This window comes from Drosophila erecta, unplaced genomic scaffold (assembly GCF_003286155.1).
Source record: "Drosophila erecta strain 14021-0224.00,06,07 unplaced genomic scaffold, DereRS2 tig00000298-arrow-arrow-pilon, whole genome shotgun sequence".
Taxonomy (NCBI): Eukaryota; Metazoa; Arthropoda; class Insecta; order Diptera; family Drosophilidae; genus Drosophila; species Drosophila erecta.
The window spans coordinates 887,244-907,547 of NW_020825219.1; the positions used below are offsets into that span (position 1 = coordinate 887,244).

At 37.5% G+C, this 20,304-nt stretch overlaps 1 protein-coding gene across 1 annotated transcript; it reads right to left on the reverse strand.

Moving 5' to 3' along the window:
* Positions 1-5,714: 5,714 nt before the first annotated feature.
* Positions 5,715-6,627, reverse strand: LOC26525996. Its single transcript, XM_015153101.2, has 3 exons — positions 6,024-6,627; positions 5,818-5,969; positions 5,715-5,741 (listed from the first exon to the last, which is right to left on the reverse strand). The coding sequence occupies exons 1-3, from the start codon at positions 6,625-6,627 to the stop codon at positions 5,715-5,717; spliced, it is 783 nt and encodes a 260-aa protein (XP_015008587.2).
* Positions 6,628-20,304: the final 13,677 nt, after the last annotated feature.

Here is a 20,304-nt window from a genome sequence, read left to right on the forward strand (position 1 = left end):
TCATAATTCACGGACTCCGCAAACCAACTCCGGCGCCGCCAACCCAGTAGTGAATGTTCAGGTGAAAACTAAAAGTAGATGATAAAAAGTCATACCATCACCACGAACTAAGTACTACAGTTAAATATTTTTTGTGAAAAAATACAAAAAATCCACAAGCCAATAATAGTGAAAATTCTGATGAGAAATAAAGGTGGACAAAAAAAAATCACACCATCATCAAGAATTAAGTGGTATAACAAGACAATTTCTATAAAAGAATAAATGTCGTTAAACACAAAGCTATACAGCTAAAAAAAAAAAAATTGGTGAAAAACAAAAAATCAACAAATCTTCTACCAAGAAGGAAGGGCTGAGGGCAATGCCTCGCCAATACACCATTCAATCAAAAACAAAAAATCAACAAATCATCTACCAAGAAGGAAGGGCTGAGGGCAATGCCTCGCCAAAACACCATTCAATCAAAAAAACCAAAAAAGAAGGAGCGAGGACCTGAGGGCCATCCTTCGCTACCAATAAACAAACTCCCGGAGAATCATTAACAATTACGAGGAGAATCTGCTGTAAGCAAAAATAAAAAATACTAGTTTTAATAAAATTGTTTTTAAGAAATAAATACCCCTGGCGAATTATAAAAATTTAGTTGAAGGAAAATAAAAAAAAATATTAGTATAAGCAATCAATCAGCAATTAAGAGAAATTACGCTTAAGAAGTAAATTCACCCTGGAAGATTTAATAAAACAATTTAACCAATTAAAAATGGCAAAGTAATCCAACAGGCAGCATTTCGGCAATGCCCAATTACAATAACAGGTCCTTTTGACCTCAGAACTCATAAAACAAATAGTAACGACCGAAGTAGACTCCTTAAAACAGGAGATAATATTGAAATTATTGATTACTCAAACCATGAGTTATTTTTGTTCAATGACAAAAAGGATGTCCTTACTTATAAGTCCTATAATGATTTATTCCATGTAGCCAATTTAAGTTTTTATAAGGACATAATAAATATTTAATAACAAAACATTAATAAAAGATCACAATGGGAAATTAAGTACGACTTTGAAGTAATTGAACTAATTTTGTCACAGTTAATATCAACTAGACCTAAAAGGGGAATTAACGAGTTAGGCACTGTGTGGAAATGGTTAGCTGGAACACCAGACCATTATGACTTCATCAAAGTACAAAATAAAATCAATGACCTAATAGAAAATAATAATTAAAAGTTTATTATCAACTCCAAATTCTTCAAAGAAATAGAATCTCTTTCTGATGAATTTAAACATGTATTTATCGATCAAGATTTACCATTACGAAAACATCGCCTAAGACTTTTAACATTTGATTTGCAAAATTTAATCGATACTATCACATTGGCGAAAATTGATGTCTTCAATACTAAAAATTTAAACAATGAAGACATAAAAGAAATACTAAATCACGAACAAAGACGGGTAATCATTGCAGACCTAATGGATATCTCAGTATTCAAAATTGCATTTATATAAAATTTATATATGAAATACCCTATAATTGATAACAGGTGCGATATATACTATGGTAAAGCCATTTCCCAAAGCGATGGAAAACTAATAATAAGCAATCAAGTCGCAAAATGGTACAATACGTATTATATGAAATGTCTACATTTAAGACCGAACTCTTTAACAATTACGGTATAATAAATCAGAAAAACCGGTTTTACCAAATTATTAAATGGAGAGAAATCGACTTGTAAGAAAATAAAAGAAAAAAATAAACAATTATATATCATCCAAGACGGTGCCAATTTTTTAAATGGTTACAATATTGTTAACAACTCCTATTTAAATGGATCATTTCTAATAAAATTTAATAGTACAACCACAAATAACAACATTTCATATACCAAGTAAGTAAAATTAAGATTACCGATTACTGCAAACCATTTTACAAGTTATGAAATATCCAATTACTTATTGTCAAATAACTCGGAACTCTCTCTAGACAATGTAAACATTCTAAACCCTTTCATTCAAATTAATAACACCAAATTAATAACACCAACAATTTTCCCTTATATTATTAATTGTAATCGTTTTATACATCATTTTTGTAATCATATATCTAAGTTTCAAATACAAAAAATTTATATTTGTAACCAAAAAACCACGGCCAGAACGCGAAAACAGCTTGAATCAAACAGAATTCAGAATGAAGAGAGTTATATAACCCCTAATACAGTGACAATACAGTGAATAAAGCAATACAATCGAATTTCATCACAAGTCGAAATGAGCCTAGCTCAATTCGATTGCAAAAGAAAAAATAAAGTAAACATTATCTGGTCGAGGTTCGTTGGAAGAAATCTGGATCCAGAAGATTCAGTTAATTCGACACCGTGAAGATCAACGGTTGTGCAAATTGCATCGAATTCAAACTAGCATAAGCTAGTCAATCTCAATATATTTTTAAATATTTGATAAAAAATACAAAAACTAAAAAAAATATTTTTTTAAATGAATTCGTAATAGAATTCTTAATTGGCGCCCAACGTGGGGCGGTGCTTACGAAAGTTCGGATTAAAAAATTCGGTGAATAAAAGTCGAATCATAATTCACGGACTCCGCAAACCAACTCCGGCGCCGCCAACCCAGTAGTGAATGTTCAGGTGAAAACTAAAAGTAGATGATAAAAAGTCATACCATCACCACGAACTAAGTACTACAGTTAAATATTTTTTGTGAAAAAATACAAAAAATCCACAAGCCAATAATAGTGAAAATTCTGATGAGAAATAAAGGTGGACAAAAAAAAATCACACCATCATCAAGAATTAAGTGGTATAACAAGACAATTTCTATAAAAGAATAAATGTCGTTAAACACAAAGCTATACAGCTAAAAAAAAAAAAATTGGTGAAAAACAAAAAATCAACAAATCTTCTACCAAGAAGGAAGGGCTGAGGGCAATGCCTCGCCAATACACCATTCAATCAAAAACAAAAAATCAACAAATCATCTACCAAGAAGGAAGGGCTGAGGGCAATGCCTCGCCAAAACACCATTCAATCAAAAAAACCAAAAAAGAAGGAGCGAGGACCTGAGGGCCATCCTTCGCTACCAATAAACAAACTCCCGGAGAATCATTAACAATTACGAGGAGAATCTGCTGTAAGCAAAAATAAAAAATACTAGTTTTAATAAAATTGTTTTTAAGAAATAAATACCCCTGGCGAATTATAAAAATTTAGTTGAAGGAAAATAAAAAAAAATATTAGTATAAGCAATCAATCAGCAATTAAGAGAAATTACGCTTAAGAAGTAAATTCACCCTGGAAGATTTAATAAAACAATTTAACCAATTAAAAATGGCAAAGTAATCCAACAGGCAGCATTTCGGCAATGCCCAATTACAATAACAGGTCCTTTTGACCTCAGAACTCATAAAACAAATAGTAACGACCGAAGTAGACTCCTTAAAACAGGAGATAATATTGAAATTATTGATTACTCAAACCATGAGTTATTTTTGTTCAATGACAAAAAGGATGTCCTTACTTATAAGTCCTATAATGATTTATTCCATGTAGCCAATTTAAGTTTTTATAAGGACATAATAAATATTTAATAACAAAACATTAATAAAAGATCACAATGGGAAATTAAGTACGACTTTGAAGTAATTGAACTAATTTTGTCACAGTTAATATCAACTAGACCTAAAAGGGGAATTAACGAGTTAGGCACTGTGTGGAAATGGTTAGCTGGAACACCAGACCATTATGACTTCATCAAAGTACAAAATAAAATCAATGACCTAATAGAAAATAATAATTAAAAGTTTATTATCAACTCCAAATTCTTCAAAGAAATAGAATCTCTTTCTGATGAATTTAAACATGTATTTATCGATCAAGATTTACCATTACGAAAACATCGCCTAAGACTTTTAACATTTGATTTGCAAAATTTAATCGATACTATCACATTGGCGAAAATTGATGTCTTCAATACTAAAAATTTAAACAATGAAGACATAAAAGAAATACTAAATCACGAACAAAGACGGGTAATCATTGCAGACCTAATGGATATCTCAGTATTCAAAATTGCATTTATATAAAATTTATATATGAAATACCCTATAATTGATAACAGGTGCGATATATAGTATGGTAAAGCCATTTCCCAAAGCGATGGAAAACTAATAATAAGCAATCAAGTCGCAAAATGGTACAATACGTATTATATGAAATGTCTACATTTAAGACCGAACTCTTTAACAATTACGGTATAATAAATCAGAAAAACCGGTTTTACCAAATTATTAAATGGAGAGAAATCGACTTGTAAGAAAATAAAAGAAAAAAATAAACAATTATATATCATCCAAGACGGTGCCAATTTTTTAAGTGGTTACAATATTGTTAACAACTCCTATTTAAATGGATCATTTCTAATAAAATTTAATAGTACAACCACAAATAACAACATTTCATATACCAAGTAAGTAAAATTAAGATTACCGATTACTGCAAACCATTTTACAAGTTATGAAATATCCAATTACTTATTGTCAAATAACTCGGAACTCTCTCTAGACAATGTAAACATTCTAAACCCTTTCATTCAAATTAATAACACCAAATTAATAACACCAACAATTTTCCCTTATATTATTAATTGTAATCGTTTTATACATCATTTTTGTAATCATATATCTAAGTTTCAAATACAAAAAATTTATATTTGTAACCAAAAAACCACGGCCAGAACACGAAAACAGCTTGAATCAAACAGAATTCAGAATGAATCGGGACGATCCATTTTAGAAGGGGGAGAGTTATATAACCCCTAATACAGTGACAATACAGTGAATACAGCAATACAATCGAATTTCATCACAAGTCGAAATGAGCCTAGCTCAATTCGATTGCAAAAGAAAAAATAAAGTAAACATTATCTGGTCGAGGTTCGTTGGAAGAAATCTGGATCCAGAAGATTCAGTTAATTCGACACCGTGAAGATCAACGGGGAGCGCTTAGTCAATCTCAAAGTATTTTCAAATATTCAATAAAAAATACAAAAACTAAAAAATACATTTTTTTAATGAATTCGTAAGAGAATTCTTAGTTTGTATGTGCTCTTCGCGACTACAACAATTTGTAGGCTTTTATTATACTTGGTTATGCTGGCAATGTTTGAATTTTAATGTTATTATCATTATCATTATCATTATTATTTTCTATATTTTTTTTTTAACGGATGTTCCACATTGCATTTATTTATTTTCTTTTGATTATTTAAATATACGTTTTTCACTTAATATACGTTTTTCGCTCCGCTACTGCCAGGATGAATGCTCTACATACTGAGTGTTGCCCGGGGGGGTTTGTTGGGAGTTGATGATTTAATCATCACCGACAACTCTGATTTTGTAACGTCTCATCAAAGAATGAACAAAGAACAAAAATGAAGTACGAACATAGGCAGCGGCACAGCTCCGTCAGAATTCGACTTGGCTTCTGTGTTTTCTCTGTATGATTTGTTTTTGTTTTTTCTAACACTCTGTTAGAAAATTTACGAGCTGGAATTTTGGTACTGAAGTGACCTGTTCCAAGTTTCAACGAATCTAATATACCCTTTTTTCGAGTTACGGAATAAAAATACGATATAACTAAATTAATATTCCGAACTCCCAAAATGTATATTTCTGATTATGATTACTAGTATATCAGTCCGAGGGCTCGTCTCTTAATATGAACGTTTTAAGTGAAGGTCAAGTCCTTAATAATAGAATAAAGTATAATCGATAATCGATTAACTCACCCTTGCAACCAGAGGTACACGGCGGCCAACGATTTTAGCATTCATACGAACTAACACCATTCGATTTAATGGTGACTGTTGGCGCAAATTAAGACGATATTTCTTTATCTTAAATTCTGGTCTTATAGTAGCAGCCAAAAACTCGAACAGTTCTGTAATAGATATAAAAACTACGTTTAAGAGTTTTTCAACTAATCACACCTTACCTGACTCCGTACTGTCATGAAGGGTCCAATAATATTGAATAAAGTTATCCATAGGACAGTGTCGAGTAAATACAGCCCTTAGAACAATTACCTTTGAAGTTTCATAGTGTAGGGGACGATTTGAGTCATGACAACGAGGTATATAAAATTTTGGTTCACATGATATGTGCAAGTTAGTTTTAACGAATGTATAAGTCCTGGCTTGTAGTTCATTTCCATATAATCCGTCACTAGTAATTAAAGCAACAACACTAAAGAAGCCATTTGAAAAAAAATGAATTCCGGATACATGGAAGTAACACTCAGCATAGGGTACTTTCCTATCCGAGCTTACTCCAAAGAAGGCCAACGTTTTTTCCAAATTCGAGGTCCTATACCAAAGCAAGGCTTCTTTTTGCGCACTTGTATTTGTCTGAAAATAATCTACCAAAATTAATCCATTTAAAGATACCTTCGTAGTAAACCATTTCTGATGTAAGGACTGCAATGTTATTATAACTCGTCCTTGTCCGAATGTATGAGATCTATTAGTAAAAACATACAGATTTGACGACAAAACATTCAATTGTAAAAAGTAAATTAGACGTAGTATTGATTTCCACATAATAAAAACGAAAAATTTCAAAACCCTCAAATGATAAATAGAAATAATCCTACTTTGTTAAATGCCATCGGATTACACCTTAAAAAAGTTTACTAAAATCGACTTCCATAGAATACTAAGAATTACTAAAGAAGTAAGAATACTAAGAAGTAAAGAAGTACTAAGTATAGTACTTAATACTAAACATTTCTTTGCCTATTTAATGTAAGGCCGCACCGCAGCATTAACAGCTCTCTCTCAGTTTTTATATGGAATGTATATCAGCTGGCATCAGTGGTAGTTTATTTTTACTCTCACTCTTCGATTCTCGATCGCTAAGCAAAGTTGTCGGTGAAAAGTTGAGCTGGCAGCTCAAACATTGTTGACCCGACTTGATATTGTTGTGCAGTAGATTTAAGCAAAATCTAACAAAAAACAAGATAGAATGCTAGACGAGTTCCCCGACTATCATATAGCCGTTAATAGAGCTAGAAATATTCTGGAATATCGGTAAAAATTGCGAATGAAATTAAGAAATTGTTACGTCAGCGTAAGGACACGCCAGACCGCGTCCTGGAAGAGGATCTAAGTTCTATAATCTGATAGGGACAGATAGACAGACGCAAATAATGCCTTGGCAACTTGACTTGAATTCTTAAAATTCTTTATTTCTATAATATGATAGGGACAATATCAAATGCTTTTTTTTTTAAATATTTTTACGAGTGCCGCCGCTATCATTTATTGTTCCTTGATTTTTTCTTTTTAAAAATATATTGATAAAATTTTTTGCAATTACATTTTTCGGATTTATGGCAGCAATTATGCATGCCCTAATTTTAATTAAAATTATAAGATTTACAGTAATAATTTCAATAGTATAATTAATAACATATAATAATAATATATAAAATAATATCATTTACTTTATTAATTAATTAATAATTTTGATTTTCTTATCAGGAGTCTCAAGGATCTATGTCACGGTGGGTCAAGGGATTTTTGAAAATTAGAACATTATAAATTTTATTTTAACGCTAAAATGATATATTGGCCTTTAGAATTAACATGCTCTGGGCACATTATTCATGTAGTAACGCAATGCGAGAGAGCAACACCGGAGGCACAAGTGTTGCCCTCGGATATAAATTTTTTTTTTTTCGTTATTGTACACTAGTGCCGGCCATAATGGCTGATGTTGAGCCATGTTAAAGTGCTTAGTCGCCAAGCGCTGAAACGTAAGCCCCGGAGAGGAAGATTACATTTTGAGATTAGACTTTAATATTTTCTGTTTAGACATTAATGTGTATATATGAGTTTTATACTAGTGTATGTTGCTTATAATTATCTAATGGGGAGTTGTTATAATTATCTTATGGGGAGAAAAAAAGAAAAAGAAAAAAGCCTGTCCTCAGACGTTTAATTTAGGGGTATTTACGTGGGGTACAACGTTTTCTGTTTCAGGGTGTATAATAGTTTTGTTTTCTGGGGTTTGATTTTTGAATTATACAATTAATTTTTGGGGTATAGTTTTATATAGTATTTATAAATAAAGTATTATGCAACAATTATAACTAATATGATTAATGTTGTAATTATTATTATTTGAAAGACATTATTCGTCCGATTATGTTGTTCGAATTTTGGTTTAAAATAGTCTTAGGAAGGTTCCAAGTTGTAATTATATTATTAGGTTTTACATATTTCATTTCAAAATCAGAATGTGTTTTACTGTATCTACTTTGTGTTGAGACCTGGTTTAATATGCCTGTTATAAATTTATTTATGACCAAGCTTTGGGAATTTGCTGTGTAAGTTTGATTATTATGTAAAAAATATTTGTCATGTATTGTTTCAACTAGTATGTTACTATTTTCGTCTGGGTATGGTATTATTTCAAAAACTGGTGTTATTTCTCTCGGAATGTGGGATATTATCAGAATTTCGTTCGTATCAGATTTAAGCCAAGCAGAAGTTTAGATATTAAGAAGTTTTTCAGAATTAAAGTGAGTTAATGAATCGTGTTTTAAAAGTTTTGGGTTAAAGATACCTAAGCGTGTCAGATGCTAACCAAGTTATACGTCTTCTATGTATTCGGTGAATTGTTGTAGGTTGAAAATTACAAAGGCTAACATTTGTTCTCCTTCAAAGTTACTATTTAGATGATTGGTCAATTCGATTCCCTTATTAATGGCTTCTATTACGTGGTTGAGTTCGCTTACTTTTGCAATATTTTTAGAGATGTCACCTATTTGTTGTTGTAATTCTTCTTTATCTTTTTGATCTAAAGTGCCGAATAAGTATTTGTACATTTGTATACCGTTCATTTCTCTGTTAATTTTTTATATTAGATACTGAATTTGTGGTAGAGTTTCAAAGATTTGAGCCTGTTTGATAAGTTAGTTAAATAACAGTTAAATTAACAGATAAGTAGTGATATTCAAGTTTTTTGGTAAATCTATTGATCCAGTTTGAAAGATTAGGTAACCGTATTTGGCCTGGATAGGGGTTAATTCTAAGTATTGTGTGCTAATTGTCGATAGGAGGCTTAACATGAGTATCATGCTCGGGAGTAGGCCTAGAATTATCGTTATTCTATTTACTTTTATTAATTTTTTTTTATTTTTAATAATTTATAGTGTATATTTTTTCTACCTCTATTTGTTCCTTCAAAATGTTTTTCGTCTATTTGTCTTAAATTTCCTGTATTTTTGAATGGGTTAGTCGTTTTTGATCTAACTAGAGGGGATTCTCTGAAATTGGTGTCTATACTGAAGTCTTGTCTAGTTTTATTGAGTTTGTTAATTTTCTTTACTTTATTTTGTTGTGTTTTATAAAAAGGGGTTCCTGAAAAAATATAAATGTATGCTGGTGTTCGACCAGTTGTGTTCTGTTTTGTTTTGTGATTGTATACGTAAAGTATTTTCTCGAATTTTGTGAATTGGTTTTCAGGTTCATTTTCGCTTGATATTATTCTTAATTTTTCATTGACGGTTTTATAAAATCTCTCGATGTCAGAAATTCCATTTTTACTTGTTTTTATATTTAACCATTTACTTGTATTTATATCTATCCAGAGTTTAAGTGCAATGCACATGAAAGCGGAGTCTTTGTCCGCTTTTATTTCTATGAGTTTACCCAGGTCGTTTAATATACGTAAAATAGCTCTTTTAGCTTCAAGCCAGTCTCTACTACTTCTATCAGGGAGGCGTATTTAGAATAAATGTCAATACATGATTGTTTATTAATTAGATATCCATGACATATTTATCTCTGGGGTTGAGGGTTTATGATGTTTATGATGTTTTGGATAAGCTTTTGGTAATCGGGGTAATAATAAAGTTCTTTGAACTGAAGTGTTAGTTCTTCTATGCCAGGTTGTAAATATTCTTTGTGTTTTAAGAATGATTTCTTTGAATTGGGTATATGTTTGAATGTCTATTAGTTTGCTACTGGTTTTCAGGGTGCAATTGTCGGGACTTATGATATGAAAGTCGATTTAATTGGGGAAGTAGATAACACTTTTTTTATTAAAGAAGTATTCTTTAATTAGGTCTTAAGCAAAGGTGTGGGTCATTTCTTTATAACTGATTTTATTCTAGTTTTATGGAAATATTTTATTATCTGGACGGCGTCAAAATTGTCTTTTATGAATCCGAATTGTCTGTTATAATAATTAGGGGCCATTCTGTCATTCGAATGTGGTTGTCTTCTGATGCACTATGTATAGTAGCTGCTGTGGGAAGGGAGATTGGATCATCTTCTCCTTGGAAGTTTTCTTGAATTTGAATTCTGGATAGAGCATCCGCGACATGATTTTCTTTACCAGGTAGGTTTTTTACTTTGCATGGTGGAGGGACGGAGCAGAATCAGATTATTCTGAACCGTTTCCACAATTTATGTGCATTTGATTACATAGGTATGCAATATATAAGTACAAGTATTTACATTTTTGAATTTAACATTGTGGAGGTGAGTTTTGGAGTTGGACCATAATGTTAGTAAAAAGTAAGTATGCTAGGTTAGTTTTTCTTCTGCTTGTACATTAACTTTTGCTTGTTTGTTTACATTTTAAGATTTGCAAAGAATTACAAGAAATTAACAATTGTGTTTTTGTACAATATTTCAGGTACCCCCCGCCAGAAGGGCGGGAGCGCCAAGTCGCTGGTGGATTCGTGAGTCATCGCCGGAAGAAAACAGCTGCTTCCCTCGCCTCCGTCAATCCCAGGGTGCTGCCCGAGGTTCCGCGTCCTGTGTCCACTTCGCCTGAAGTGGCTTCTTGGAGCCTCAGGCCCAGGTTCCGAAGTCGTGGTCCGCCGCAGCAGGGCTGGATGGCCTGATTCCTGTTGCCACGAGTTGCCGCCCCCGGCAACCTGTGGATTAGTCGGTGTTGCTGGCGGTGCCTGTGGGTGGGGAAACGGATATGAAATGCATCGAACGAAATTGAGTGAGTATTATTTACAATGGATTATGGGTGTCTTCATTTTCGTTTTGAGTAATAATTTCCTTTCTTTTTAGGAAGTGGTGGCTTTGCGTAGGATTTGGTGGTAGCCGTCACACCGCTCAAGGACATGGAAAGGATGATCTTGGGATTAGATAAGTGGCTGGTTATGTTTCTAATTTCTTATTGACTGATTTGATTATTTTTCTATATTTTCAGTCTTCGTCCTGAGGCAGGGAAATGGACCTGGGTGAGTCCCTTGCATCATAATGTCGCCAGGATGCCGCGAGCAGATCGAGCAGAGCCCGGCGATCAGATCGTGCGTTGGGAGCTCCGATTTCGTGTTAGCAGAAACCTCTGCTCTTGCTGGCAGTAGTCAATGCTGTTTGCCGCCGCAAGACTCAGCTGCAGGGTTGGTCTGGAACCCTTCAGAGTGTCTTGTGGCAGGTTTCCAGGGAGGCCTCTTTGATTTTGCAGGTGTTTTGATTTAGGTTTTAATTTTATGTTTTCTTTTCTTTTCAGGTCCCCAGTAACGAGAGATGAATATAACCTTGGAAAGATTTTAGCCTTGATGATGGGAGGTGCATGCAAACAATTTGGGTGAGTATTGTATACGATTTTTAGCGGGTGTCTTGATTATCGTTTTAAGTTATAATTTATCTTTCTTTTTAGGAAGTGGTGGCTGCGAAATAGGAGGATGTAGACGTCACTTCGCTCGAGGATAAGGAAAGGATGAGCTTGGAATTAGATAAGTGGCTGTTGGATTTCTAATTTGCTTTTTTTTGACTAATTTGAATGTTTTTTGTTTTTCTTTTTAGTCTAGATTCACGGTCTTTGTCCTGTGGCAGGGAAATCAGCCTGGGTGGGTCCCCTGCAGAATGGTGTCGCCAGGACTCCAATCGAGCAGGGCCCGGCGAGCAGATCTGCAGTGGGAGCTCCAATTTCAGTGTAAGTGGAGAAGTTTTTGCATTTGCATGGCAGTAGTCCATGTAGATATTTGCAGGTCTACTGGGACGGGAGGGGTTGTAGTGTAGTGCAGCGGAGAGAAAAAAGGTAAGTATATTATATTGTGTGATAGTTATATTCTGAATTTTGCTTTTTTTTGTTTGTTATAAATTTCCAGGCTCTATCGCAAGACAAGGAAAACTACCTGGGGAGATGAGTTCCAGCCTGCAAACAGGAGCCTGCAGCCAGGGTGCCCAATCTTGGAACAGGGCCGGACTGGGGAGCCTTGTCGTTGTGGTGCCGTGGGTTTTTTACCGCTGGCGGGAATGTGGCGTTTGGAAGGCTAAGGTCGGTGAAACTTTCGGCTGCCGCTCGTCTAAATAGTTTACTTTATTTACTTTGTATTGTAGATTTTAATTAGTTTGAGGATTTTTTTTATTAAATGATTGTTAATTTAAAGTGAATTTGTTGGTGTTTTAGTCATCGGGTTCGTAGTCAGGGATTATGATTTTTATGATCGGGGTAGGCTGGCCGAGCATTAGTTCGAGGACTCTCTCTCTTGTGACCCTTTCCTCTCTATATAGTTTGTTGTATTTGTTTATTAGGCCCTCGGCCCATCTATCTGGCGGTCCTTTTTCCAGCGCTTTTCTACGTTCAATTTTTTCATTTTCTTTCCTTAACGCGTCGGAATTTCCTTTGATTCCGTTTCCTCGTCGTTGATGCGGAGTAAGGTGGGGAGACTTTTTCTGTACTCAAGTCTCATTTTTGAGACTATTTCCTGTTCCTCCTTTAAAGAGTAGCTGTGGATCGATATGTAGATAGTTTCGTTAGGGGTGTCCGGCCGGTTTAGAAGGAGGGGTTGCAGGTGGGTATTATATTGTTTTACGTATCTAGGTCTGCTTGCTGGTGTGCTTATGGGCTTAAAGGATATTTAGTGTTTATTTTTATACCTCCATGATCTTGGTTAGAATGTCCATTAGTATATCTAATTTCTTTTCTATGTTGTCTACGCGATTTGTTATATTTGTGTCTGAGTCGTCGGCAGGGCTTGCTTGAATATAAGATTGCGCGTCCATGGGGGTGGGGGTGTTTGTAACTTCTGATGTGACTCTAGCAGCTAGGCTGGTTGTTGGTGGACTTTCAAGGTTGGGGAGTGTCCGTTTGATCGGCAGCTCCTGTGCCTCGTTTATTTTTCTATTGTATTGGAGATTCTCTTGGAATTTAACCAAGTGTCTAGCGGCTGGGTTTTTGTTCCTGTTTTGCTGTTGCGGCTTTGAGTTATTTTTTTTGCCCCCTTTGCCGGTGTTTTTTCGCCACCTATTTAGCCTTTTTTGTATGGCCGCGTGGTGTGAGATCCTGGACCTCACGTCCTTGGTTCTAGAGCGGAATGGGTTGCGCCATTCTCGCCTTGAGGCTTCCTGGCGTGTCATTGCGGGTGATTGGCTGCTGAAAGCTGTGCTGTAGGGCAGTCGTGGGAAACTTTTAGAGTTAGTTTAGAAGTGTCCGGTTTGGGATTTAGACTCAGCAAATAATAGTTGCGAGCTGTAATTGTTTGTTGGATTTCCCCTTGATTTTTGTCGCTGCTTTTGTCTAGTTGTATTTGTGAGGATAGTCAATATAGATTGCTTTGATATGTCGTCCGTCTGTTTAGTTAAGAGAGGGACAATAAGAGCGGCTGTCTAGGTTTGAGTTGGTAGCCTTGTTTGTGTGAGTATGTGTGTGAATGAGGGGAAATGTCGTGAGCGCCAATCTTGGTGGAGGTGCTGAGGTTTTTCTCCATGCTATTGTCTCTGTGTGGCAGAGTGGGGAAAGTCCCCAAGGCGTTTTGCCTTAAGTCGCCTTTACCATCTGCGTCCGTGTTAGTTGCTGCGGCTGTATTAGTGAGAGCCGCGATTGCTGGTAGGTTCTCTCTTCGGGCAACGTTCATGGCAACAGTAGCCTTAGTATGGGTTACTGTGGTGAGTTCGTTTCCTAAGTTTGTGTGAGACGCCACCTTTGGCGCCAATGGTGTCTGCATTGGTATTGGTGTGCGATAGGGGGTTTGCTTGGGCATTTTGGGTGTTCTCACTCTCTTTCCCCTTATGTGAAAGGGAATGGGCAATCTTTATGGCGGTTTTGGGAGTGTTTTTTATGCTTTTAATTTCTGGCCGCGAAAGCAATTTCTTCAGGTCTAAAATGCTGACGTTTATATGGGAGTTTTCTGAACCTTGTGACATGGGCGAGATATCAAGATAGAATGGGGTAGTACGCAATTCTGGGCTTGATTGAATTGAGGTAATCGAGGTAATCTCGTCGTCAGACGAGTCATCGGAGAATAAAATGTTGGGCATGGTGTCTACTGATTTTAATGTTTTAAATCGATACTTGTAGGTATAAATACCCTGGCTTTTAGTTTGTAGTGGGTCCTCGAGTTGTGTCTCCTCCGTTTAGTGTCGCCCCTTGTCTCCTGAAGGTTTTCGCTGGTAGCAGTTTTCCTCTCTCTCCAGATTATAGCACCTCCTCTCCTTTTAGTTATGCCGCAGCTTCGTTTTATTGTGTGGGTGATGCCGAATTTTCGCGGTTTAGTTCTTTGGCGTTTGAGTGTCTTTTATTTATATTTAATTGTTTCTTCACTTTGAATACGTTTGCTTTGTGATTTGACTTGGCTGATCTTCATTTTTTTTTTAATTTGTTTAGTTATTTAATTTAATTTATTTATTCATTTATTTAATTATTTATTTGTTTATAATTTATTTATTTATATTTAATTAGCTTTGTTAACTTTCACACTTTGCATGTATATTTTACTTTACTAATTAACTTTGCATGGTGGAGGGACTGAGCAGAATCAATTTATTCTGAGCCGTTTCCACAATTTATTTGCCTTTGATTACATCGGTATGCAATATGTAGGTACAAGTATTAACATTTTGGAGTTTTACTTTGCATGGTGGAGGGACGGAGCAGAATCAATTTATTCTGAACCGTTTCCACAATTTATTTGCATAGGTATGCAATATATAGGTACAAGTATTTACATTTTTGAGTTTTACATTGTGTTTTGGAGTTGGACATTAACATTGGATAATGTTAATGAAAAGTAAGAATGCTAGGTTAGTACTTTCTTCTGCTTGTACATTGTCGTGAGTTGGTAACATTAATTTTGTTTGTTTGTTTACATTTCGAGGTTTACAAAGAATTTACAAAAAATTAACAATTGAGTTTTCAGTATTTCAGACGCACCCGCCTGAAGGACGGGAGCGCCGAGTCGCTGGTGGATTCCTGGGTCATGACCGGGAGAAACAGCTGCTTCCCTCGCCTCCGTCACTCCCTGGGTGCTGTCCGAGGTTCCACGTCCTGTGTCCACTTCGCCTGAAGTGGCTTCTTGGAGCCTCAGGCCCAGGTTCCGAAGTCGTGGTCCGCCGCAGCAGGGCTGGATGGCTTGATTCCTGTTGTCACGAGTTGCCGCCTCCGGCAACCTGTGGATCAGTCGGTGTTGCTGGCGGTGCCTGTGGGTGGGGAAACGTCTCCCCATAGTGAGTCCCTAAGCGCTGTCTGGGCCGCTGCATTTCTGGCCGCCGCGCCGTGGGCGGCAGCTGGGAGCCGCCGGGCCAGGAAATTATTGACGTGAATCGTCGCGTCGACAGGATATGAAATGCATCGAACGAAATTGAGTGAGTATTATTTACAATAGATTATGGGTGTCTTGATTATCATTTTGAGTAATAATTTCCTTTCTTTTTAGGAAGTGGTGGCTGTGCGTAGGATTTGGATGTAGCCGTCACACCGCTCAAGGACATGGAAAGGATGATCTTGGGATTGGATAAGTGGCTGGTTATGTTTCTAATTTGTTATTAACTGATTTGATTATTTTTCTATATTTTCAGTCTTCGTCCTGAGGCAGGGAAATGGACCTGAGTGAGTTCCTTGCATCATGCTGTCGCCAGGATGCCGCGAGCAGATCGAGCAGAGACCGGCGATCAGATCGTGCGGAGGGAGCTCCAATTTCATTGTGAGTAAGAATTTCTGCGCTTGCTGGCAGTATTCCAGGTGCTTGCCGCCAGCAAGACACGGCTGCAGGGTTGGTTTAGGGCCCTTAGGGCCTAGGTGTCTTGCGGCAGATTTTCGGGAGGGCCACCTTATGTTTGCAGGTGTTTTAATTTATATTTTAATTATTTCTTTTATTTCTTTTCAGGTCTGCAGGAGCTGAAGATGGCTTTTGTCTTGGAAATTCTTTTTGCCCTGATGGATGGGTGTGCATGCAACCAGTTTGGGTGAGTATTATTTACAATAATTTATGGGTGTCTTGATTATCATTGTATGCTATAATTTTCTTTCTTTTTAGGAAGTGGAGGCTGTGCATAGGAGTTGGGTGCAGACGTCACATCGCTTAAGGACAAGAAAAGGATGAGCCTAAAATTAGTTAAGTGGCTGTTATTTTCTAATTTGTTTTTTGACTAATTTGAGTATTTTTTAGATGCTCAATCTCCATCCTGTGGCAAGGAACTCGGCATGGGTTGGTCCCCTGCAGCATGCTGTCGCCAGGATGCAGCGGGCTAATCGAGCAGGGCCCGGCGAGCAGATCTGCAGTGGGAGCTCCACTTTCAGTGTAAGTAGTAAAATTTCTGCGTTTGCGTGGCAGTGGTCAGTGTGTTGATTTAGTTATTAATATATTTTCTTTTTTTTTCAGGTCCACAGGGCAGGGAGGTGCACGTTAGGTTGCTGATATTTTTGGTGAGTATTTCAGTCAGCTAAATGGATCTCAGAACTCCTTCTATTTTTGCAGGACGAAAGTTAACAGTCAATGGTGCGCTAGGAATACTTCAATAACAAATGAGGGAAGTCGCCGAGATGATTTAAGGACTATGGGAGTGTCTAACAGCAGAGGTTCAAGGTAGAGGATTTTGGATTTGTTTGCTTTAATGTTCAGGTCTAATTGCAAGGAGCAGACTGCTGCAGTCAAGATGCCCAATCTTGGGAGAACAGGGCCGGGCTGGGGCCTTGTCTTGTAACGCCGTGTCAAATGGGAGAAGAGCAGCAGTCGCGTTAGTCATAATAATTAGCTTTATTTATTTGTTTTATTTAATTTGTATATTGGATTTAAGTTGTTATTGATAATTTATTTTTATTAAATAGTTGTTGATTGCATATTTATTTGTTGTTTAATGTTTATCTTTAGACCTCCATGAGCTTGGTTAATATGTCCATTAATATGTCTATTTTCTTTTCTATATTATCTACGCGATTTGTTAGATTGATGTTGGAGTCGTTGACGGGGCTTGCTAGTATAAAAGATTGCGCGTCCATGGGGGTGGGGGTGGCGTTAGCTTCTGCTACAACTCTGGGCCCAAGTGGAGCTCCAGCTGGTTGTAGGTGGACTTTCCTGGCTTTGAAGTGTCCGTTTGATCGGCAGATCCTGTGCCTCGTTAATTTTTCTATTGATTTGGAGGTTCTTTTGGAATTTGGCCAAATGTCTGGCGGCCGCGTTTTTGTTTGGCTGTTGCGGCTTTGAGTTGACTTTTTTCCCTCCTTTGCCGGTATTTTTTCGCCACCTATTTAGCCTTTTTTGTATGGCCGCGTCGTGAGTGGAGATCCTGGTCTGGTAGGACCTCGCGTCCTTGTTACTGGAGCGGAATGGGTTGCGCCATTCTCGCCTTGAGGCTTCCTGGCGTGTAATTGCGGGTGATTGGCTGCTGAAAGCTGAGCTGTAGGGCAGTCGTGGGAAATTATTTCGAGGTATCGGGGTATTTCGAGGTATGTTAACTGCCAGCTTTCTTTTTTCCGCCTTGTAGGCGGGGCATCCTTTATAGGCGCTTATGTGTTCGCCGGAGCAGTTTGCTCATGATGCGGGGCTCGATCTGGGCTTGGGGCATTGATTGGACAAGTGGTGCCCGGCGCATTTCATGCACCTTGGCGGCTTCATGCAGGTGTTTCTCGTGTGCCTGAAACCCTGGCAATTGAAGCACTGGACCGGCTCCCTTGTCTTATTTTTGCGCTGCACCTCGATCTTTTGCACGCCAAGTTGCCTTAGCGTGAGGACTTTTTTGTGGCTGCCGTCAATGGTAGAAGAGATCTCCGCCTCAAAGATTTTCATCGGGCCTCCTGTTGCAGGGTTAAGCATATTCTTAACGAAAATTGTCTTTTTTTTTACTTTGCATGGTGGAGGGACGGAGCAGAATCAATTTATTCTGAACCGTTTCCACAATTTATTTGCCTCTGATTACATAGGTATGCAATATATAGGTACAAGTATTTACATTTTTGAATTTAACATTGTGGAGGTGAGTTTTGGAGTTGGACAATAATGTTAGTGAAATGTAAGTATGCTAGGTTAGTATTTTTTCTGTTTGTACATTGAGTGAGTTGGTAACATTAATTTTGCATTGTTTGTTTACATTTCCAGATTTGCAAAGATTTTAAAAAATTAACAATTGTGTTTTTTGTTCATTATTTCAGACGCCCCCGCCTAAAGGACGGGAGCGCCGAGTCGCTGGTGGATTCGTGGTCATCGCCGGGAGGAACAGCTGCTTCCCTCGACTCCGTCATTCCCTGGGTAAGTCCGAGGTTCCGCGTCCAGTTCCACTTCGCCTTAAGTGGCTTCTTGGAGCCTCAGGCCCAGGTTCCGAAGTCGTGGGTCGCCGCAGTAGTACTGGAGGGCCTGATTCCCGCTGCCACGAGTTGCCGCCACCGGCAACCTGCGGATCAGTCGGAGTTGCTGGCGATGTGCTTGCGGGTGGGGAAACGTCTCCCCACAGTGAGTCATCTAGGCGATGTCTGGGCCGCTGCATTACGTGGACGCCGCAACTGGAGCGGTAGCTTGGAGCCGCCAGGCCAGGAATCCGTTTGCGTGTCCGTCGCGTCGACAGGATATGAAATGCATTCAGACAAATTGGGTGATATTGGGTAATATTATTTGCGGGTGTTTAGCTTGTTGTTTTAATTTTCTTTCTTTTTAGCAAGCGGTGTCTGTGCATAGGAATTTAATGTAGTCGTCACATCGTCCAAGGTCGTGGAAAGGATGAGTTTGGGATTAGATAAGTGGCTAGTATGTGTAATTTGTTTGTTGACTGATTTGAGTTTTTTTTCGTTGTTTTTTCTAGTCTTTCAGTCCTTGTCATGGCAGGGAATGCGACCTGGGTGAGCCCAGAGCAGATCGTGCGGAGGGAGCTCCAATTTCATTGTGAGTAGGAATTTCTGCGCTTGCTGGCAGTATTCCAGGTGTTTGCCGCCAACAAGACACGGCTGCAGGGTTGCTTTAGGGCCCTTCAGGGTGTCTTGCGGCAGATTTTCGGGAGGGCCACCTTATTTGCAGGTGTTTTAATTTATATTTTAATTTTTTGTTTTATTTCTTTTCAGGTCCACAGGGCAGGGAGGCGAAAATAGGGTGGCTGATATTTTTGGTGAGAATTTAAGTCAGCTTAATGCGTCACAAAGCTCATTCTATAATATTTTTGCAGGACGAAAGTTGTCAGCCAATGGTGCGCTGGGAATAATTTAATAACATATGAGGGAAGTCGCCGAGATGATTTAAGGACTCTTGAGGTTTCAGGTAGAGGATTTTGGAATTGCGGGTGTTTTGGATTATATATTAATTTTTATTTTCTTTAATTTTAAGGTCCATTGGAGAGGAGAAGGACTGAGGGGATCAACTCCAGCCTGCTGCGGTCAAGATGCCCAGTCTTGGAAAAACAGGGCTTGGCTAAGGCCTTGTCGTTGTAATGCCGTGTCAATTGGGGGTAGAGCAGCAGTCGCATTCGTCTTGATTATTTACTATAATTATGTTATTTTAATCCCCTCCTTTGTACTATGAATTAAGTTGTTTGAGAAACTTTGTTAAAATAAATGTAAGTTGCTGTTAATTTGTTATTTAGTGGTTATTTTTAGACCTCTGGCTTAATTTGAGCTCTAGCAGCTAGGCTGGTTGTAGGTGGACTTTCCTGGTTGTGGAATGTCCGTTTGATCAACAGATACTGTGCCTCGTTCATTTTTCTGTTATTTTGCAGATTCTCTTGGAATTTAGTCAAGTGTCTAGCTGCCGCGTTTTTGTTTTTGTTAGTCATTTGTGGCTTTGAGTTGTCTTTTTTTTTTTTATTTGCATGGTGGAGGGTGTCTGTGCATAGGAATTTAATGTAGTCGTCACATGGTCCAAGGTCGTGGAAAGGATGAGTTTGAGATTAGATAAGTGGCTAATATGTATCTAGTTTATTTGTTGGACTGATTTGAGTTGTTTTTTCTAGTCTTTCAGTCCTCGTCATGGCAGGGAATGCGACCTGGGTGAGTCCCTTTGCAGACAGCTGTCTCCAGGATGCCGCAACGAATCGTGCAGAGCCCGG